Genomic DNA, 21,281 nt, shown 5'->3' on the forward strand with positions numbered 1-21,281 from the left:
TTGTTATTGTTTAGATGCTATGAATATGTGGTATTTTGTTTGTAATAACATGCAGCAGCCTGGAGAGACCATAATGATGTTATTGAAAATGCGAGGGAGGAATACAAACTAAGGAATAAAAACGTGCAATAATAGTAATTATATTTAAAATGACAGACAACGAAGGTTTGTCCTAACCACAAACACTATTCACTGGGGCCATCTTTGGCGCTTTCACAAGTCCCTTGTTTCATTTTGGTACCGGAGGCGGTGGTGTGTTCTTTATTGGAGTTTTTATTTTTCTCCCCATCTCCCTCATCATCCTGACGTTTCTCATCCTCCACCCCCAATGACGACGACGACGGCGGTGGTGGTGTATTGAGATCCCTTTCAAATTCATCCAAATCATTATCATTTAAATCGGATGATAATGGCTGCCATGCGTCCAATTGTTCGACATTAAATTCCAATGGTATTTCGGTACCGGTAACATCACCCAAACGGGCCCGTAACCTCTGCGATATACCCTCTAATTCGGTAAATTTACGTTTAATGGCCTGACCCAAATTCAAATGGGCCAAATCTAAGGTTTGTTCAAATTGATCGATAACCGAGTCCACAGAGGTTGAGGAGGAGGGTATGCCAGCAGCACCACTTCCGGCGGCTGTGGTGGCATGTAGAGATGATAATGCTGGCCCACATGGGCTGGTCATTGCGGCTGGTATATCTTCCAATGGCTGACAACGTATCTCCAATTGACCATTAATGCGACCATTAAAATCCACAATATTGAAACGCCCGGCAATGTGTAAACCCTTCGTGAATACGGTCAAATCCAAGGCAGCAAAACCGATAATGGCATCTTCAATGGGTGTTGGCTGATTACGTCCCTGGGCCAGGTCTAGGGCGGATTTTTTCCATACTTTTAAGATGAAACGTTTTTGGGCCTGGAAAGGAATTTTAAAAAAGGGAAACATTTAAAAAAATATTTTTTTGAAAATTTTAACAAAAAATTGGAGACATGAAAAGCTTTTGGAGACCCTTAAAAAATATTTTCCAAATAAGACATGCATATAAAAAAAATATTCTCTAAAAATGCAATCCATGCCTTTGAAGACTTTCGAAAAACTATTTTTAATGAAGGCACGACTTTGGAGACTTTTGAAAAATATTTTTAAGAAATCCAAACCTAAGAAATCCAAAATATTTTTAATAAAGCCAAGCCCTTGGAGACTTTTGAAAAAAATATTCTCTAAAAATGCAATCCACGCCTTTGGAGAATTTTGAAAAACTATTTTTAATGGAGACTTTTGAAAAATATGTTTAAGAAATCCAAAATATTTTTAATAAAGCCAAGCCCTTGGAGGCTTTTGAAAAAATATTTAATAAAAAATCTCGACATTGGAGACTTTTGAAAAAATATGTGAGAAAAAAATCTCGACTTTGGAGACTTTTGAAAAAATATTTAATAAAAAATCACGACTGGAAATTTTGAAAAAATATGTAAGAAAAAAATATTTTAGGATGATGTCAATGGCAAAAATATTCGTCATCAAATTTCACTATGTGTCTCAGAAGAAAAGAAAAGTGTAGCACCAATTTGAATTTTAATAGGGTAAGTCTAAATTTTGAGGTTAATTTCGAATTTTATCAATTTGACACATAATAGTTTATTTTATGGGCTTGATGTCAATGGCAAAAATATTCTCCATCAAATTTCAATATAGGTCTGTGAACAAATGAAAACTGTAGTCATGATATATCCCCTTGAAATCTCACCAACAATGTGAGTTTTTGTAAAGAACGCATAGATTTTGAGGTTAAATTCAAATTTTGCTATCTACCCTAAAATAGTTTATTTTAGGGGGTTGATATCAATGGCAAAAATATTCTCCATCAAATTTCATTATAGGTCTGCGAACAAATGAAAACTGTAGCCATGATATATCCCCTTAAAATCTTTCCAACCATGTGAGTTTTTAAAAGGAAAGCGTAGATTTTGAGGTTAAATCCAAAATTCGCCAGTCTATCACATAACAGTATATTTTAGGGGAGTGATGTCACTGGCAAAAATATTCTCCATCAAATTTCACTATGGGTCTCAGAACAAACGAAAACTATTGCAATAATATAAACTCTTTGAAATCTATGCAACACTGAGAGTTTTAATAAGGAGTGACTAGATTTTGAGGTTAAATACAAATTTGGCAAGTTTACCCCATAAAACTTTATATTAGGGCCACGATGTCAATGGAAAAAATATTATCCATTAAATTTCACTATGTGTCACAGAATAAACGGAAATTGTAGATATATTAAAACTTACATTATATAGATAATCAATGGTGACCGAGAGACGATAACGTTGCTGCCATTGTGGTTGACAGGATTTCTCAATAATATTGGTGGCATAGACCAAACCTTCGTGTGATTTAAATGTCGGGTAGGGTGCCGATTCTGCTTGGAATGTAACATAGGTATTTGGTGCCTCATTGGGTGGAAATTTCTTTGAGGCATTACGTTGCTTCGAGCCTTTTTTCGATTTACCCGAGGGATTCAACGGCAAACCAATGGCCTTTTGTATTTCCAAAGCAAATTTGAAAAGTTTTAAATTAGATTGTTGCAAGGGTTTCAATGATGATGATGTGGTTGTGGTTGGGGTGCTAGCAGCAGACCCCATTATTTCCGACGAAGTGCCTGCTGGACCACCTAATTGTGTTGCGGTTGGAGGTGGTGTCATTAGGACTTTATTTAACATATCCAATAAATCGGAAGTCTTTTTAAGTTTTGTAGAAGCCGATGTAGGGGTCATATTGGGGGCTGCGGATTTCCCAGTTGGATTCATTTGTGCTTTATTAGCTGTGGCTGTTGCTGACACATTCTTGGAAGTACTGGCCATTTGTAAGGGTTTTAAATTGTGCAGAAGTTTACGCTCCTGTAAACTGGTTGCCATTTCGGAATTAAAGGTAATTGTTAGACCTCGGGTATCCTTAAGATTTTTGATTTGTTCCTCACTACCCACAGCCAACAGACATTTAAGTTCGCCAATTTTCCCGCCACTTTGCCAGTTTAAAATTGGCGCCCAGGCATCAATGGAGATTACAGGAAGCTAAAAAACAAACGATCCTCAATTATTCTCCAAATAACAAAAAAATATATATATATATAAAAATATCCACATACCTTCCCCTTACACAAATGATTGGTTATGGCAGCATCCCGATATGCAATATAAAACTGATGCAATGGGATGCGTACTATACCAATTGGCTGCAATTTTTCTTCTGCATTACCATTGCCATCGTCCGAACTCATACGTTGCCATAATTCCAAATGCAAATATTGTTTGTCGACACGTTGTAGGAACTTCTCATCGTTGATGACGGAAAATTGCTAAACAAAGGGAGGGGGAAATATTATTAAAAATAAATCTATAAAGAGAATATTGCAAATGATGCCATCCATACCTCCTGATAATTAAATTTATTGCCACCATCGGCCTTGGCCGCCACCGGTTCATCTAACCAAAAACGGCGACATATTAAAAACATTTGTGGCTGTAATTCCAACTCCAAATTGCGTGCCTCATTGGCATAGATCAAACCTTTTAGTAGACGTATTTTGGTTGTCTCATCATCGAAATTTGTCTGGGCCACCTGGAGATTGTTGTTGTTTTGACCTGAAAGATATTATTAATAAATAAATTATTAATTACAATACAAAAAATAAAAGATTTTTAAAGACGAAGGAAAAGTTAGTCTCATTTTTGAGGTTAAATTCAAATTGGGCCTGCCGAACCTATAATGATGTATTTTAGGGCCATGATGTCTATGGCAAAAATATTCTACATCAAATTTCATTAGAGGTCTCGGAACAAATGAAAACTGAAACCATGTTAAATCCCCCTGAAATATATCCCACAATGTGATTTTTAATAAGGAAAGACTAGATTTTGAGGTTAAAATCAATTTTTTCCAGTTTAACCCATAATAATTTATTTTAGGGCCTTGATGTCAATGGGAAAAATATTCTCCATTAAATTTAATTAGTGGTATCAGAACAAATGAAAACTGCAACCATGATATATCCCCCTGAAATCTGTCCCACAATGTGAGTTTTAATAAGGAAAGACAAATAAATAAATTATTTTTGGGCCATGATGTCAATGGCGAAAATATTGTTCATGAAATTTCAATATAGGTCTCAGAACAAATGAAAACTGTAACCATGATAGATTCCCTGGAAATCCCTCCAATAATGTGACTTTTAATGAGTTAAATTCAGATTTGCCAACTATACCCCATAAAAGTTTATTTTAGGTCTGTGCTGTCAATGGAGAATTTGTTCTCCATTTAATTTCAGTATAGGTCACAGACAAAACTAAACCGGCATCTATAACACATCCCTTTAATATCACTGTAATTGTGTGAAAATGAAGATGAAGGCATAATTTGTAAGGTTAATTTCGAATTTGGCCAATCTGCCCATAATAGTACATTTTCGAGCCTTGTTGCCAATGACGAAAATAGTCTCCATTAAATTTCACTATAAGTCCCAGAGCAAAAGAAATCTCTAGATTTAATAAGTTCTCCAAAATTCTTCTTACAATGTGAGGCTTTGTAGGAAGGAATGATTTTTGAGGTTAATTTCGATTTTGGACAATCTGACCCATAATAATAGTATATTTAAGGCGCTTGATGTTAATGTAGGATATGTTCTCCATTAAATTTCACTATAAGTCTCAGAGCAAAAAAATTCTAGCTATAATACGTCCCAAATCTTTTTACAATGTGAGAGTTTTTAGGAAGGAATGATTTTTGAGGTTAATTTCGATTTTAACCATCCATGCCAATGGAGAAAATATTCGTTATAAAATTTACTATAGGTCGCAGAACAAAAGAAATCTCTAGCTATAATACTTCCTATTTAGAATCAGTGTAATAATGGAGAGTTATTTAAAATGAATAATTTTTGAGGTTAATTTCGATTTTGGCCATTTTGCATATATTAGTACATTTTAGGGCCATGATGTCAATGGCAAAAATATTCTCCATTAAATTTCACTATGGGTCTCAGAACGAACGAAAATTGTAGCTATAATATATCGCTCTTAAAAATATGTAACAATATGCTGTTTGAAAAGTAAAGAGCAGATTTTGAGGTTAATTTCGATTTTGGCCATTTTGCCCATATTAGTACATTTTAGGGCCATGATGCCAATGGAGAAAATATACGTTATAAAATTTTACTATAGGTCACAGAACAAAAGAAATCTCTAGCTATAATACTTCCTCTTTAAAATCACTGTAATAATGGAGGGTTTTTAAGAAGGAATTATTTTTGAGGTTAATTTCGATTTTTGCCAATCTACCCCATAATAGTCTAATTTAGACGCTTGATGTCAATGCAGAAAATTTTTCCCATTAAATTTCACTATAAGTAACAGTGCAAAGGAAAACTCTAGCTACAATAGTTCCTCTTAAAATCACTGTAATAATGGTTGGTTTTTAAGAAGGAATGATTTTTAACGTTAATTTCAAATTTTGTCAATTTCTCTCATAATAACAAATTTTAGGGGCTTGAGGCCAATGGAGAAATTATTCTCCATAAAATTTTACTATTAGTCTCCAGGCAAAATAAATCCCTACCTTTAATATAGCTCTATAAAATCCTTATTTTTTTTTGTAAAAAAAAATAATAAATAAGAAAACAAAAAAGTTTTTTTTTTGTGTTTTGTTTGTGTTATTGTTGTTATTGTTATTATTTTGTTCGATTGTTTGCAACAAAATTGCAAACGCAAATATATTTATTTGTAAACATATAATCATAAACCATTGTGAGAATATTATTAGGAATACAATTTGTATTGTAATATCCTTGTCCATGTCCTTTACAATATCGTGTTGGGGGAGTCCCCCCATAGTTTCAGTCAACATTGTCAACATAATAAAAGTGGTGTTTTTGTTGTTATTAGAATAATACTCTTCTTCTTGCAACAATCTTAGTCATTGTATTTTGCTGTGTTTTACAAACCAGAATTTATCAGTATAATCACCTTGTTCTGTGGCGTTTTTATCAGCGGCCAAATTCAATTGATTTTGATTCTGTTGCTGAGCAGCATTGGCTGCCGATGATGTTGACATATTTTGCTTATCAGCCGGATATGATGTTGTTTTCTCCTCCTCATCATCATCACCACTATCAAAACTGGTCTGTTTGGGCAAAAATCCGTTAAGTTTCTTGAGTCCATTCTTGTTGCTGTTGCTGTCGTGGCGCTGTAGGGTGATTTTAAAATACAGACAGGCCAAGTGACGACCACGACGTTGGATTTCAATGCGTTTACACTGTTCCAGCAGTGAGGCATTATATAGATCGGATATTTCCAATGTGCCCATGCCCAACATTTCATTGAGGCAGGTGCCGGGTTCACGCCACCACACCGTGAAATAGATGCGACCCAAGTTGATTTCACTCAACTCATTGCCATTCTCGTCGACATCCAATTTGACGGCGCGTTCATCCTTCTGGCCGAAACGTGTACACTGTGTTAGACTTTGGAATTTTTCCGATTCGAATTGTATAATATGGAACATGTCATGGCGTGGCACTTTCTTTATCAATTCATTCGATAGCTGACATTCAACGGTGAAAATCGGACGAATTTCACTTGCCATCAAATTCATGCATTTGGTGCCCTCTGGTTGCAGGGTAAGTGCTTCCATTTCGAGTTTAATGCCATGAATGGTTTTGAAAATGTTCAATTTTGTAGCGGGCGATAAATCGTCCAAGCGGGTAGTGTGATTACTTTGCAATTGTTGTTGTTCATCGTCATTATTTAAATTGAGATTAACATTAGTATCGTCGTCCATAACCTCACAATTTGTGGGGGAAATCTTAGAGGTGAGTTCAGTTTCACCAGCCAAATAGGCAACTAGCTTAGCATCGAGTTTCTTCATGGCTTCAACAATTTCTTCAGATTTCGTCGTTTGTGTTGATAAACGTTTGGATTTGTCACCTGTAATGAGAAATAGAAAATTAATGATTTAATAATTAAATATTAAAATAATAAACAGTTTTTATAATTTTATTTTTATAAAAAAAAATTAAGAGAACACATAATAAATTCCTTATAAATATATTTTTGTATTAAGAAAAAAATATTTTTTGAGGTTAATTTCGATTTGAAGCAATCTACCCCATAATAGTATATTTTAGGGTTATAATGTCAATGGCAAAAAAATTCTGCATTAAATTTCACTGTAGGTCCGGGCACAAAATAAATCTCTAGCTGTAATATATTTCCTTCAAATCCACAATTATAATATAAGGCTTTAATTTAGGAATGGTTTTTGAGGTTAATTTCGAATTTTGCCGATTTCTCCCGTAATAACTTATTTTAGGCGGATTATACCAATGGCAAATATTTTCAGCAAAGAATTTCACTATAGGTCTCGGAACGGAAGAAACTTCCAACTAACGTATTTCCCTTTTAAAATCACTGTAATAATTGGAGGATTGTTAAAAATGAATGATATTTTATGTTAATTTTAATTTTTGCCGATTTGACCAATTATATTTTATTTTAGGAGCTTGATGTCAATGCAGAAAATATTCTCCACTTAATTTCACTATAGGTCACAGAACAAAAGAAGTCCCTAGGTATAGAATTTCCTCCTTAAAATCACTGTAATAATGGAAGTTTCTTTAAAAGGAATTATTTTTTGAGGTTAATTTCGAATTTTGCCGATATCTATCATAATAGTTGTATTTATGAACACGATTTTAATGGCAAAAATATTCTCCACTTAATTTCACTATAGGTCACAGAACTGAAGAAATCTCCAGCTATAATATTTTCTCTTCAAAATCGATGCAATTGATTGTGGTGTTTAAAGTAGAAATGATTTTTTTAGGTTATTTTCGATTTTTTTTTTAATTTCTAATAATGCTAATAATTTATTTTAGGCAGCTGGTGTCATTTTTTTTATTATTAAAAACACAAACATAGATCACTATATAATTTTCTTTTCGAAATGATATCCTTTTGTTATATATAACAACGAAATATACATAGTATTGTTGTGTTGTTGTCCATCAGCAAGGATTCGGCAAACGCTGCCATTTTAAATTCACTTTTTTAAAACTTGTTATTTAAATATTTGAAAGGATTTTTTTTACAATTTATTTTTTTTTTTAAGAATTATTTTGTTTGCCTTACCCGCTACAAAACATAAATAAATCGCAATTGATTTGCGAATAAACACGCGACCTTTCTTTGCAAAGTGTTGAATTACAATAAGTTCTATAGCGGCAAATGTATGCCAATAAATAGTGAAAAAAATGCAAAAGAAACTGAAAATTGAATCATCATCAGCAGCATCCGTATCATTTAAAAAAATTGATTATGGTTGTTATTGTTGGATTTTGTATTCTTAGCTCCGGTATTATACAATTCCTAAGCGTATCAGTGCTTTTTTCGCTTCCTATCACCAAGCTATATGCCACCAATTAAGACTTGGCGACTGTAAACTACAATGAAAGATTCCTAAGAGAGATAAGAACTAGACACAAAACCAAAAAAAAAATCACACTTAAAGTTCAAATACAATACAATAATTATTTGAACTTTTGGGAGAGATTAAGAAAAAATATATACATATGTTTTTATTTTATATTCTTTTATATACAATTTAAATAAAAAATAGAAATTAATTTCATGGATTTTAATTTATTGTACTTAATTTTACTAAAGGTCATTGAACAAAGGAAATCTCCAGTGTAAGGTTTAAAGTTTAAAGATTTTTTGGGTTATTTTTGAATTTTGACGATTTTTCCCCATATAATTTATTTTAGGCGGTTGGTGTCAATGGCAAAAATACTCGGCATTTAATTTCACTATAGGTCTCTGAACAGAAGAAATATCCAGCTAACATATTTTCCCTTTAAAATCGCTGTAATAATGGATGGTTGTTAAAATTTATTGATTTTTTGAGGTTAATTTCAAATTTTGTCCATTTGGCCCATTAGATTTTATTTTAGAAGCTTGACTCCAATGCAGAAAATATTCTGCACTAAATTTCACTATAGATCTCTGAGCAGAAGAAACTACCAACTAACGTATTTCCCCTTAAAAATCGCTGTAATAATGGAGGGTTGTTAAAATTTAATGATTTTTGAGGTTAATTTCGAATTTGGCCGATTTGGCCCATTATATTTTATTTTAGGAGCATGATGTCAATGCAGAAGATATTATCCACTTAATTTCACTGCAGGTCACAGAACAAAAGAAATCTTTAGGTATTATGTATAGTCTTTAAAATTTCAATTATTATGAAGGGTTATAAATTAGCAATGATTTTTGAGGTTAATTTCGAATTTTGCCGATTTCTGCCCTAATTATTTATTTTAGATGGCTGGTGTCAATGGCAAAAATATTGTGTACTAAATTTTACTAAAGGTCCCTGAACAGAAGATATATCCTGCTAACATATTTTCCCTTTAAAATCACTGTAAATACAATACAATAATCCAAAAAATGGTTTTGAAAATACAATACCTTTCATTTGGGTTCTTGTACCCGCCAAAAACAAATTCTCTCCCTTTTTTGTAAAGAGGAAGTGATTTTTTTCATATCGCGATTTAATTTGATTCCAGTGCAATAAGTTTTCCACAATCTTCTTCTTTTTCCCATATATTTTTTTAATATATCAAAGAAGTAGAAGTACGTTTCCTTTATTTCAGTGGAAATCCTTTTCCCGCCAAAAAAATGTTCTATCATATGCTATAAATGTATGTTCATATTGGTAAAGGAGAGTTGGAGTTTATTTTTTGTCATTACTTCGTATAAATTATATTTTTTAATAAATTATTTTTATAATCAAATGAAATAAGAACTAGAACAATAATTTCCTTCATTTGAGTTATTTTCCCGCCAATAATGCATTCTCCTATCTCTCCTGCTTGCATAATAGTGAATTAACAGTTTATCTCTCTCTCTATTTGCATTCTCTCACCAACGGTTGGTTTTCATTGTTTACATTTTGTAAAGGAGAGTTAGACTTTACTTTTATAGGCATACAACGATTTTATGTGCAACTTTACACAATATATCCAATAAATAATATATATCTTTAATAAATTATTATTATTATTATTAAAAATCTATTATCATAGTCCAGCCAATGCATGCATTCCTTATGTCTTATTGCATGTTTATGAAGTTACATTTTATCTCTCTCTTTTATAAAAGCAAAGGTTAATTGTCATCAGACGTTAACATATGAGGCCTGGCAACAACACAAATTTGTTGATCAAAACACTTTTGCATATTTCCTGATTATTGTAATAGGTATTTCCTTATAGACAAAAACAAATAAGTCACTGAACGAATTTAAATAATTATCAGTCAAATAAGAATTTCACAAATATATACATATAATATAGAAATAAAAAGAACAAAAAGAATTTATATATACCATACAGTTAGCGTATTCATTATTTTCTAATTATGATTGTTTCATACACAATTTTTGTTTGTGCATATATATATATAAAAATTTGATGACGCCTGCTACCTTCTTATCGATTATAATTTTTTTGTATATATCAGGCTATGTAGGTTTTATAATATACACAAATGTATGCCTTTTAACCTTCATATGATGTACTCGCATGTATAGAATAAAAAATGACAGACAGACATAATTTAATTTCTTTGTTTGAATTGGTTGCTGCTTAGCTATTCTTCTTGTTTGCATAACACTTCATAATGTCTGGGTGGAACATACTTAAGAGTAGGCAAGGAATTCTTGAAATAATTAAAACAAGAGCAGAGAATAAGAAAAAATAAATATCCTTGCCAAATGGTGACTTAAAAATACATTTCAAAGAAAATGTCCATAGGTAAATAAAAAAAATTGTCAAGTATATTTGACTTTTTCACACCAAAGTTTTGAATAAAACGCTTTTTTTATTATGTGAAATGTTTGGAAATTAGGGATTATTATATTAAATTCTACTTTTTAAACATTTATTAAAATATTATGGACCTTGCAAAATATTAAATTATTTGTGGCATTTTTTGGAGGCAATATTTTTTTAATTTAAAATTCCAAATTAAAAATTAAAAAATAACAAAATGCGTTAAATTGAAAAACAAAATTTAAGAAATTTCAAAGAAAAGCGCAGATTTTTACTAAACTAACTCAATTTTTTTAATATTTTTGAAATTCCTAGGGTAGTAAAAAATTTTCTAATCATATATTTAGACATCAGTGAATCATAAATTTTTTACAAGTATTATTTTCAAGGACCTAGACATTCGACAATATTTGTTCAAAGTAGAGAATCGTAGATTTTTTTAATATTTCCTCAAGGTCAGAGAATTATGATTTTTTGAATTCCTAAAGAAACTAGGATTTTTTAAAACCTAGTTTTAATGTCTAGAGAAGAGTGAAAATTTTAATCTATATATATATATTATAAGGTCCTATAGAAGCGTAATTTTTAATGTGCTGTTAAAGATACGTTTAGATTTACGAAATCCATTGGATCTTAAATGTCAATTCCATAGCGTATACGTTAAATATAATGCATTGAACGTATACGCAATGGAATTGACGTTTGAGATAGAGTGGATTTACTAGTCTAAACCCTACATTTCAAAAGAAGCGAACATTTTTTAAAATTTTTTTATTTATTTTATTTTTTTTTTTTTTTTTTTGCTAGAAAAGTGTGTACTTAAAAAAATATTTTTTTTTAACTTCCCAGAGGAACGTAGGTATTATAAATATATGCAAAACAAATATATAAATTGCAGGAACTATTAGATTTCGTTTAGTTCCTAAAGATAATATATGTATGTTAATATTTTTTCTCAATTTCTACAAGTCTAAAGTATAATTAAATACATGTCGTTATATAATATTAAAAATATAGATCTCAAACGAAATAATACTTTTTATTTCATTAAAATGCGACAATTTTTAAAAAAGTTGCGGCAATTTAAATTAAATCACCAACTCACCCCATCACAATATAAAACACATCGTCTAAAGGCCCCTTAATATTGTCTGTCGACAGTCTTATGATTACATATAAGCCGGTTATGTCAACCATACATAAACAACAATGAGAGTGAGAGAGGGGACGGTTGGCGCGAAGAATTTATTCTTTCTCGCCTCATATTACATTTAAGCTGGGTTATGTCAAACCACAGCAACAACGAGAGGCGGCGCGCGGAGACAAGTAATGTTATTTCCTATGGCAGAATTATGCAAAAAATAAAAACCATTTCGATTTCTTTCATGTGTGTGCATGCCAGCCAAGTAGCAACATGTTTTTTTTTTGTTTCGTTCGTTTGACGAAAGCAAAATCAGATAAGCTAAAAATGTGTTCCTCCATGGGGGAGACGGCAGAGCTACATTGTGGAAATTGCCTGATTTGAAGGCCAATGACAAAAATATGTGTCTGTGCATGCACTTGCTTTATGGTAGGAAGAGTAATGTGAAAAATAGCAAAGAAATTAAAAATGAAGACAACTGAATGTCTGAGAAACCAATGGAGAGCTATAAAAGGTATTTAAAATATGAATAGAAGATATATTGAATATGTATTAACTTTTTGTTCTTTTTTAGATATCAATCTGTGCAGAATTGTTAATAAAGACCAAATAGGTCTGTATAGACATCCAGAGTTATTCCAACAATTGGCCTATACTGAAATCTGTGTTGTATAGAGTCCAGAGGAATTTGTAAAGGCCAATTAGAGAATAGAGGTCTTTATAAAGACAAATTGGCCTATATAGAGACCAGAGGTCTTTATAAAAACCAATTGGTCTGTATAGAGACCAGAGGTCTTTATAATGACCAATTGGTCTGGATAGAGACCAGAGGTCTTTGTGAAGACCAATTGGTCTGTATAGAGATCAAAGGTTTCTTTACAGAAATTCTGTATTAAAAATCACAACGCCATTTACAAGCAATACAATGTCAACCAACAAATTCTCCACACGTGTTATACAAATCTCTTTCCGCATATGTATCTGTAAGTATTGCAGTCGCAATAGTTCGATTTGTTTGTTTTTTGTTGTATGTATTTCCAATTTTCCTTTTTGTTTTCATTTACACATTGCTTTAGGACTGCTGCGGCGCGTCGTGTGAATGGAAACTTTTTTCGAAGTGTGCAAATTTGTGTTAAAGCAAAAAACGGGGGGAAAACACAAAATTCCTACACATACATGCAGGGCATAGCTACCGAGAATTGGTGTTCTGGTAGAGATAGTGGCGACCATTTTTTGTTTTTGGCATCTACAAAAACTAATGACGACGTAAACTATAGATTATATACAACAACAAATAAAACAATATATTCAATCTTCTGAAGGGGGCTGCAGATCGTAAGACCGAAGCAAATGACAGACAGATACAGTATTTTTCGGTTAATTGCACATCAAAATTTGCACAAATTTTTGTTCAATTAACCGAGGAACCAATTATCCGAACCCGCTTACTTTGAAATGAAATATTTTTGACCCATCATGTGGTTCAATTAAGCGTGGAAACCAATTAACGGAACAAATGCACTTTACGGACACCTCTCAGATAATTTTGAAATTTATACCATAGGTAGCCCTTCTGATGCTGATTACAGCAACAAAAATTTTTTCGGGGGGAAATCAGTACTTCCCGAGATATGGGGTTCCAAAGTTCAAAAAATACGCCCACTTTTTATTAAATATATTTAAGAATGCCACTCCGAAACGTTTAAATTTTTTACAGGACATAGTCCTTATGGAGCTGATTACAACCACATAATTTTTTTTGGGGACAACTTCGTACTTCCGGAAATATGGGGTATCAAAATGTAATAAAAACCTACATTTCATACCCTTACTTATTATCCGACAACAAATTGAGTTATGAGAACAAAATTTTCTTTAAATTTCATTTTTTTCTGAATAGCCGGCCTTCGGCCGGGGATTTAGGACTTTCTTCTATGGACAGGTGGAAATTTGGGCTACGCGAGCAGCATTCTCTTTTAATTTCAAATTTTTCTTGATCCAGAACAATCCGAGTGTCCCTAAAGGAAAAAATCCTTAAATCAAAGAAATAACCATATAAGCTTATTTTTAAAATTTTGAACCCCAAATTTTCGGAAGTACGAAGTTCTCCAAAAAAAATTATGTGGTTCTAATCAGCTCCAAAAGGACTATGTGCTGTATAAAAAATAAACGTTTCGGAGTGGTATTCTTAAATATGTTTAATAAAAAGTGGGGTATTTTTTGAACTTTGGAACCCCATAACTCGGGAAATGATTTCCCCCCGAAAAAACGTATGTTGTTGTAATCAGCATCAGAAGGGCTACCTATGATAAAAATTTCAAAATGATCTGAGAGGTGTCCGTAAAGTGCATTTAAGCCCAATTAACCGTAGGTTCAATTAACCGAAAAATACTGTACATGGTGTATATACAAATGTATATACCTATATATTATATATAGAGAGATATAGTTAAGAGATAAGAAAAAAAGTTCATTAAACTTTCTAGTTTTCTTTTTTGTTTTTATTTATTTTTTTTCGAAATTAAATGTCGTGTAATTTTTAATACAATAGAAAGGTGTTTATATTTAGTACACAGCAAAACTATGTCTACTATATATATTATTATAGTCTACTATATATATTATTGTGAGGTATATTTATCAAATACTAAAAACATTTTCATAGCATAGATGAAGTGTAATAGACCGCCTAGAGTGCTGCCACTGGTCGTCTGTAGACTGAAGACCGGAGAAAGGGGTAAATATAAGACAACATAACCAGACAGTCTCTACATAAAGAAAAAAAATATCATTTGTTCGTTCATATGGTAAGATATACCAACATAGTTCACAAATTCTTAATGATTACACCAAAAATCCTGGCTTTGTGTCACCCTGTTAAATTGACAGCTTCTACATTGGATGCCTCACAATCTGTTTTAACGTTAAACTCTTCTGTACTTCAAAGAGAGAGAGATCGAAAAATATTCCTCCAATGTAAGTAAATAATCTATAAAAGTAATTAATAGTCTTCATCTTCCCTTCTATATTCTTTTTTACCGTTACAAATATACTTTACATTTCATCATTATCCCCCATAGTGTAACACCCTGTTGATTTATCGGCTTTACAATTGAACAAACATGATTTTGTAGTGTAAAAGCGTCCTTTCATATTTTATATGAGAAAAGAGAGCAACATATTATGTCAAATAATCCTCACTTCAAAGCTCCCTGTTGAATTGACGGCTTTATAGCTGTTCAAGTGTTTAGTTCTTTAATAACAATAACACGTGTTTCAATGAGAGAGCGCGGGAGACGACATCGAAAAACCATGATTCCAAAGAAAACAGAATCGTTTGCTAAATTAATTAGCGTTTTTCCGCCTATATAACAGTTCAAAGTTAAAAATTCGCTTTACTTCCCCCTTTGCTCACTTCAGTGTAACACCCCGTTGATTTATCGGCTTTGTAATTCATCAAACATGACTTTGTAGTGTAATAACGGGTATTTAATGTTTATGTGAGAGAAGAGAGCACAATCAAACAAAAGGCAAATAAAGAAAACAAATTTGTGTTATAGAAATAATAGACGAACTATTTACAGAATAATTATTATGTCCATTTTCTACATTTCCGTTTATCATTACAAATTTTTCTTTACATTTTCTCTCTACATTCTACAGTGCAACACCCTGTAAATTGTTAGGCTTTGTAATTCATCAATCATGACTTTGTAGTGTAATAACGGGCATTTGATGTTTATGTCAGAAAACGAGAGCACGATCAAACAACAGACGTTAATAAAAAGAATGAAAAATTATGTAATAGAAATAATAGACGAAATATTTACAGAATTAATTATTAATTATTATCGGCTTTGCAATTCATTAAACATAACTTTGTAGTGTAATAACGTCATTTGATGTTCATGTGAGAGAACGAGAGCACGATCAAACAACAGATGTTAATAAAAAGAAAAAAAATCTGTGAAATAGAAATGGAAAAACTTGACGAAACAGAATTATTTAGCATGTCTTTTTTCTGCATTTCCCGTTAACCATTACAAATTTACTTTACATTTCCCTCTACATTCTACAGTGTAACACCTTGTTAATTTACCGGCATTGCAATTCAACAACCATGACTTTGTAGTGTAATAACGGGCACTTGACGTTCATGTGAGAGAAGAGAGCCCGCCAAACATCAGATATTATTAAAGAAAACGCAATTGTATTTAAAATAAATAAAAGGAAAAAACAATTTTGTTTTATAATTATTTGTTTTAACGGTAATTAAATTGTCACACTACATAACAACACCTTTAATTGTCTGTCTTTAAAAAAAAAGTACCAAAAACCCTCTTTCAAGCCGCCTTTTCACAAATACAAAAAGAAGAGAGAAAGACAAAGAGAAGGCAAAGACATCATCATCATCATCTCTTTGACAAGAGAGCCAGAATAACAAAAATTCTTCAAAGCAAAAACAAAAACCACTCGCAACGTTTTGTTCCTATATACTATATATGCTGTTATATACATATTTAACAAAAACAAAACCACAACAACAAAAAGGTAAACAGAAAGCAAAAAATAAACGGAAAATACTAGATAAAAAAGGTAATTGTCAATAAATTTATTGCATAATAAAAAAATGTTAGAAAAAAACGAAAAATTCACACAAAAATAAACAATGATTTAGCCGGTAAAAACAAGAAAACATTACTCATTTTTTTAATACAAAAAAATATTTTTTGTTTTTTTTTAAGATCAACGGAAAACTACAGGTTTAGCACCTACCTTGTTCGACAACTTTTGCTTTTCCTCCACTACTGCTGACTATCATATGCGAATGGTGCATGTTGTGGTGATGATGGTGGTGTGCATGATGATGGTGTTTATCATGAAGGACACCATGTTTGGTGGTCAGGGGCATGGCCACTGATGTGGCGGCAGCCGGTGGTGCAAACATCATTTTGAAACGTAATTGTATTTCACCCGATTTTAACGAGGATTTCTTTAAGGGAGAAGACGATGAATGTTGATGTTCTTGCGGCTGCTGTTGTTGGTTCCTTTGCCGTTGATATAGCGTATAGATTTTACTTTTATGTTCAAAATTTTTATGACCTTTTGCAATGTTAAATGCAAATTTTCTCAATAGAATCGATGGCAGACGCAATTGTGTTTGTCCCAGAAGAACTGGGCTACCGCCGTTCTTGTTGTTGTTGCTGGTGCAGCCACTGTCCGACACTATTATTTGAATGGGTTTGCAAGAACGCAAGTAATCTAAGAATAGACCAACGCTGGTGCAAATACGGTACCGTAGTTTATTGCTGTTGACAGATACCGAAGACGACGACGACGAAGATGTCTGTGAGGAGGATGACAAAACACCGAAATACTGGCAGTGTTTATTTTTCTTTTTTGTTCTTAAGAGCTGATGCTGCTGTTGATGTTGGGGCGGCTTTGGTCGTTTTGGCGACGACAACAACGACGATTCACAGCTGACCAAAATATTTGCGGCGGCACTCTCGGTGCTATTCTCCCCAAACCAAACAATTTTCACTTGTACACATTTAATATTGGCCAAAACGGAATTGTTATTTTTTTGCTTAACGCTGCTGTTGCTACCGACGTTGGCTTTAGTGGGCTCATAAATTTCTTGCAGACTCTGATGAAATTCCACTTTTCGATTATTTATATTTTTTTTATTAACACAATTATTCAACAATGAAATCGCACTTCCGGAATTTTCTTTTTCATCGACGATTTTTGCCAAAAAACTAATATAGCTCACTTCAATTTCCAAATACCCTTGCAAATCGCTTTTAACACAACAACAACACTCTTCTGCAAATTGTGGTGGTAGGTTATGAACAAAATCGTTCATTATTTTCCAGCCATTTTTTCTACCAAGACGTTGTTTTCAGGAGGAAAATTCGAACAAAAAAATAACCAAATTCAAAATAAACAATTTTTTTTGATATTTTATCTATTTTAGAGTAAGATTATGACGTTGTCGCGACGCTCCTCCACCACAGAGAAATCACACTTGATAAAGTTTCCAGAACATTCACAGAGGGCAACTAAAATGCGTTATGTGAAAAATTTTTGGTATCGTAAGTATATGCGATGTGAAGGCAGGCAAAGTGAGACCGGCGCATAAACTCGTTCTATCTTGTTGTTGTTGTTGCTGTCATCAGAGAGCAAAGCACACATATGAGTGAGAAATGTTTGTGTTTTTCTTTTTTTTCTTATTCTAATAATTGACAATTCTTATTGTAAACAATGTTGCCACTTGTATATATGTATGAATTTCTTTATGAATAAATTTTATTACTGTTATTTTAATTTAACATTAAAATTAAATTTTATTATATTAAAATAAACATAACCAAATAATGTTAATTTTTGTGGTCTCAGCTGTTATTTCATCAGCTGAGACTGTAATGCATTATTGTGAATTGACACGCAATGTTGCCACAAAGGAAAATAACACACAATTATTCACTGACGTAACGTAACGCAAACAAATGGTATAACATGACTGAAATAACGGGCGGAAACCATTCGGCTTTTAATTACAAAACATTAAATAAATAAAAAAACACATAATTTAATTATTTATTTATATAAATATTCTTTAATAAAAATGTAAATAAAAAATAATAATTCTAATGTGTCAATTGTGAATTGACAAACAATGTTGCCATAAAGGGGTATCGCACACAATTATTGGCTGACGTAACGTAATGTAGAAAAATGGTATAACATGACTTTAAATAGAGGAAAATGGAATCGTTTAATTATTTATTAATTAAATATATATCTTTACAGTAAAAATTAAATCCAAATAATAATGATACGTTCAGAAGAAATATTTTAAATTAAAAAAGAAAAACAAATAATTGTAATACTTAGGGTAATATGGTTTTTTTTAATTTTTTTGGGATCAGATTTTTTTTAAATGTTTAAAAAAAATTAAGGTCCTAGATAAGTGTGGGTTTTTAAAATCAATTCAGCTCGTCTATAAAGACTCCCTTTCAGCTCGTCTATAAAGACTCCCTTTCAGCTCGTCTATAAAGACTCCCTTTCAGCTCGTCTATAAAGACTCCCTTTCAGCTCGTCTACAAAGACTCCCTTTCAGCTCGTCTATAAAGACTCCCTTTCAGCTCGTCTATAAAGACTCCCTTTCAGCTCGTCTATAAAGACTCCCTTTCAGCTCGTCTATAAAGACTCCCTTTCAGCTCGTCTATAAAGACTCCCTTTCAGCTCGTCTATAAAGACTCCCTTTCAGCTCGTCTATAAAGACTCCCTTTCAGCTCGTCTATAAAGACTCCCTTTCAGCTCGTCTATAAAGACTTCCTTTCAGCTCGTCTATAAAGACTCCCTTTCAGCTCGTCTATAAAGACTCCCTTTCAGCTCGTCTATAAAGATTCCCTTTCAGCTCGTCTATAAAGACTCCCTTAACGATTCACTTCAGACCTGTTTAAAAATTAACATCTTCCTTTCCATGTTTTTCTTATTTTAATATTTATTCAAAACAAAAAAATGTTCCACATTTATAATAACAACAATATACAGCGGCAGATCCAACTATTTTCCATGTTTTTTTTTTCTTTTGTAACTACTTTATAATAACTCTTCTTAGAAGATTCTATTCTCATTAATGGGTTGTGCTGTGGGTTTATCCACCTGCTGTTTGACCTCAATCGAATTAATGCGGATCATTGTATTGGGTGACCGTTGGAAGTTGATACGTAAATATTGCTTTCTCCTCTTCTTTTTGAAATGGGTTTTGGTGTGGGTCAGTGTTTTCTCGATAATTGTTGCCTTAACATCTACCAAACCGGGTTCTAGCAGTGGGGCACCAATCAAAGTGAAATCTTTGGCGCCCGCCAACATTACCTTCTCCAAACGAATTTCATCACCAATTGTTGGTGGCCAATAGCCTTCGACTAGAATAATATCACCCGCCGTGACTTTAAATTGTTTACCACACAAATGGACGACAGCGAAAAGGCGACCTTCTTCCTTTTTGGCCAATTGCTGATTTACTTTATCGAATATTTTCTGACATTCCGCTTGTTCTTCTTTGGAAATTTCTTTCAGATCCGCTGTGGTTTGGGGTAGCTGCAATTTGGGTTGTTGACAAAATCGTGGCGTAACACTCAAACATCTCATTGAATCTGAAAAGCCGGACACATGTTATTAGTTTTTATTATTTATGTGAAGGAAATTTTAAACTTACGTGTTAAATTATCAACAAGCCTGGCTTGACGCGTCAAGGCAACTAAATTGCGGGCTAAAAAAGCCATAATTTATTTTATTTTTTCGCTATAATCTTAATTTAAGCAATTTTACACTAAATTTTCTAGGTTGTGTCGTTGGGGGTTCAACAGGAGCTATTCACAACAAAGGAACCGTCTGAGCCATTTGCAAATCGTCTTGCTGAGATAAACAGCTGTTCAGCTATTATGCTTTCGATTGGGATTAATCGAAAGGTGTTGAACACTGCGAATATGGGGAGAAAGGAGAGAATGGCTGATAAAAACCAAATCGAAACGGAAATGGTGTATGGCACTTGTCATGTTTACGAATGAAAGTGTAAAGCATAACGCTATGGCACTTACCGTCATGTTTAGAAAGTTGCAGCATAGAAGAAAGAACCAAAATGGTTAATGAAACATTGTTGAAATGAACTAGAGTACTGTAAATCGAATTTTGACTAATGAATACCCGCCGAGTTGAAGACAAATCACTTTCAAGTATTTTAAACCCTAATTTTTCAAATATTAATAAAAAATACAATTAATATCCTAGGTTGTGTTGCTCCCGCGTATGAACTGAACTTGCTCAATGGAATTATTCACCAAAAGGAACACAGTAAACCATTAGCAAATATTCTTTCTTTTAGCTTAGCTGAGATAGACAGCTGTTACTTTTTTTGTCTTTTAAAATAATAGATTGTGAATATTCAGCGACAAAAATTTATATTTAATATATAGGGGGCCATAAAAAAGATTAAATTTTTCATTCCCATTACTCAAGCTACGTTTAAATTAATGTTAATTACGATATAACCTTACCTTTGTGGCTGGGAAACATATAAAGGGATCATTGTGATTAATAATTCACAATAACAGCATTGTGCCTGAATATAAATCACAGTACCAGGGTTGTAATTCTTAATGAGAATGTAGAGCGATATTTTAGGTTGCAAAATAAATACAAACATAATTTTTAATATTTAAATAATTAGTAA

At 32.5% G+C, this 21,281-nt stretch overlaps 2 protein-coding genes across 2 annotated transcripts; both read right to left on the reverse strand.

The window, feature by feature from the left end:
* Window positions 1–185: 185 nt before the first annotated feature.
* Window positions 186–17,906, reverse strand: LOC133337515 (uncharacterized). The gene is made up of 9 exons (XM_061545735.1): window positions 17,526–17,906; window positions 16,817–17,387; window positions 14,914–14,974; window positions 8,198–8,331; window positions 6,035–6,994; window positions 3,447–3,658; window positions 3,163–3,372; window positions 2,306–3,088; window positions 186–926 (listed from the first exon to the last, which is right to left on the reverse strand). Exons 1-9 carry the CDS (start codon window positions 17,904–17,906, stop codon window positions 186–188), a joined length of 4,053 nt encoding a protein of 1,350 aa, XP_061401719.1.
* Window positions 17,907–19,663: 1,757 nt separating this feature from the next.
* LOC133337506 (large ribosomal subunit protein bL21m) lies at window positions 19,664–20,362 on the reverse strand. Its single transcript, XM_061545727.1, has 2 exons — window positions 20,268–20,362; window positions 19,664–20,205 (listed from the first exon to the last, which is right to left on the reverse strand). Exons 1-2 carry the CDS (start codon window positions 20,332–20,334, stop codon window positions 19,664–19,666), a joined length of 609 nt encoding a protein of 202 aa, XP_061401711.1. The 5' UTR covers window positions 20,335–20,362.
* Window positions 20,363–21,281: the final 919 nt, after the last annotated feature.

The sequence above is a fragment of the Musca vetustissima genome, unplaced genomic scaffold (assembly GCF_032173495.1).
Source record: "Musca vetustissima isolate MV318-11 ecotype Yass unplaced genomic scaffold, APGP_CSIRO_Mvet_v1 utg3750, whole genome shotgun sequence".
NCBI classification, from domain to species: domain Eukaryota; kingdom Metazoa; phylum Arthropoda; class Insecta; order Diptera; family Muscidae; genus Musca; species Musca vetustissima.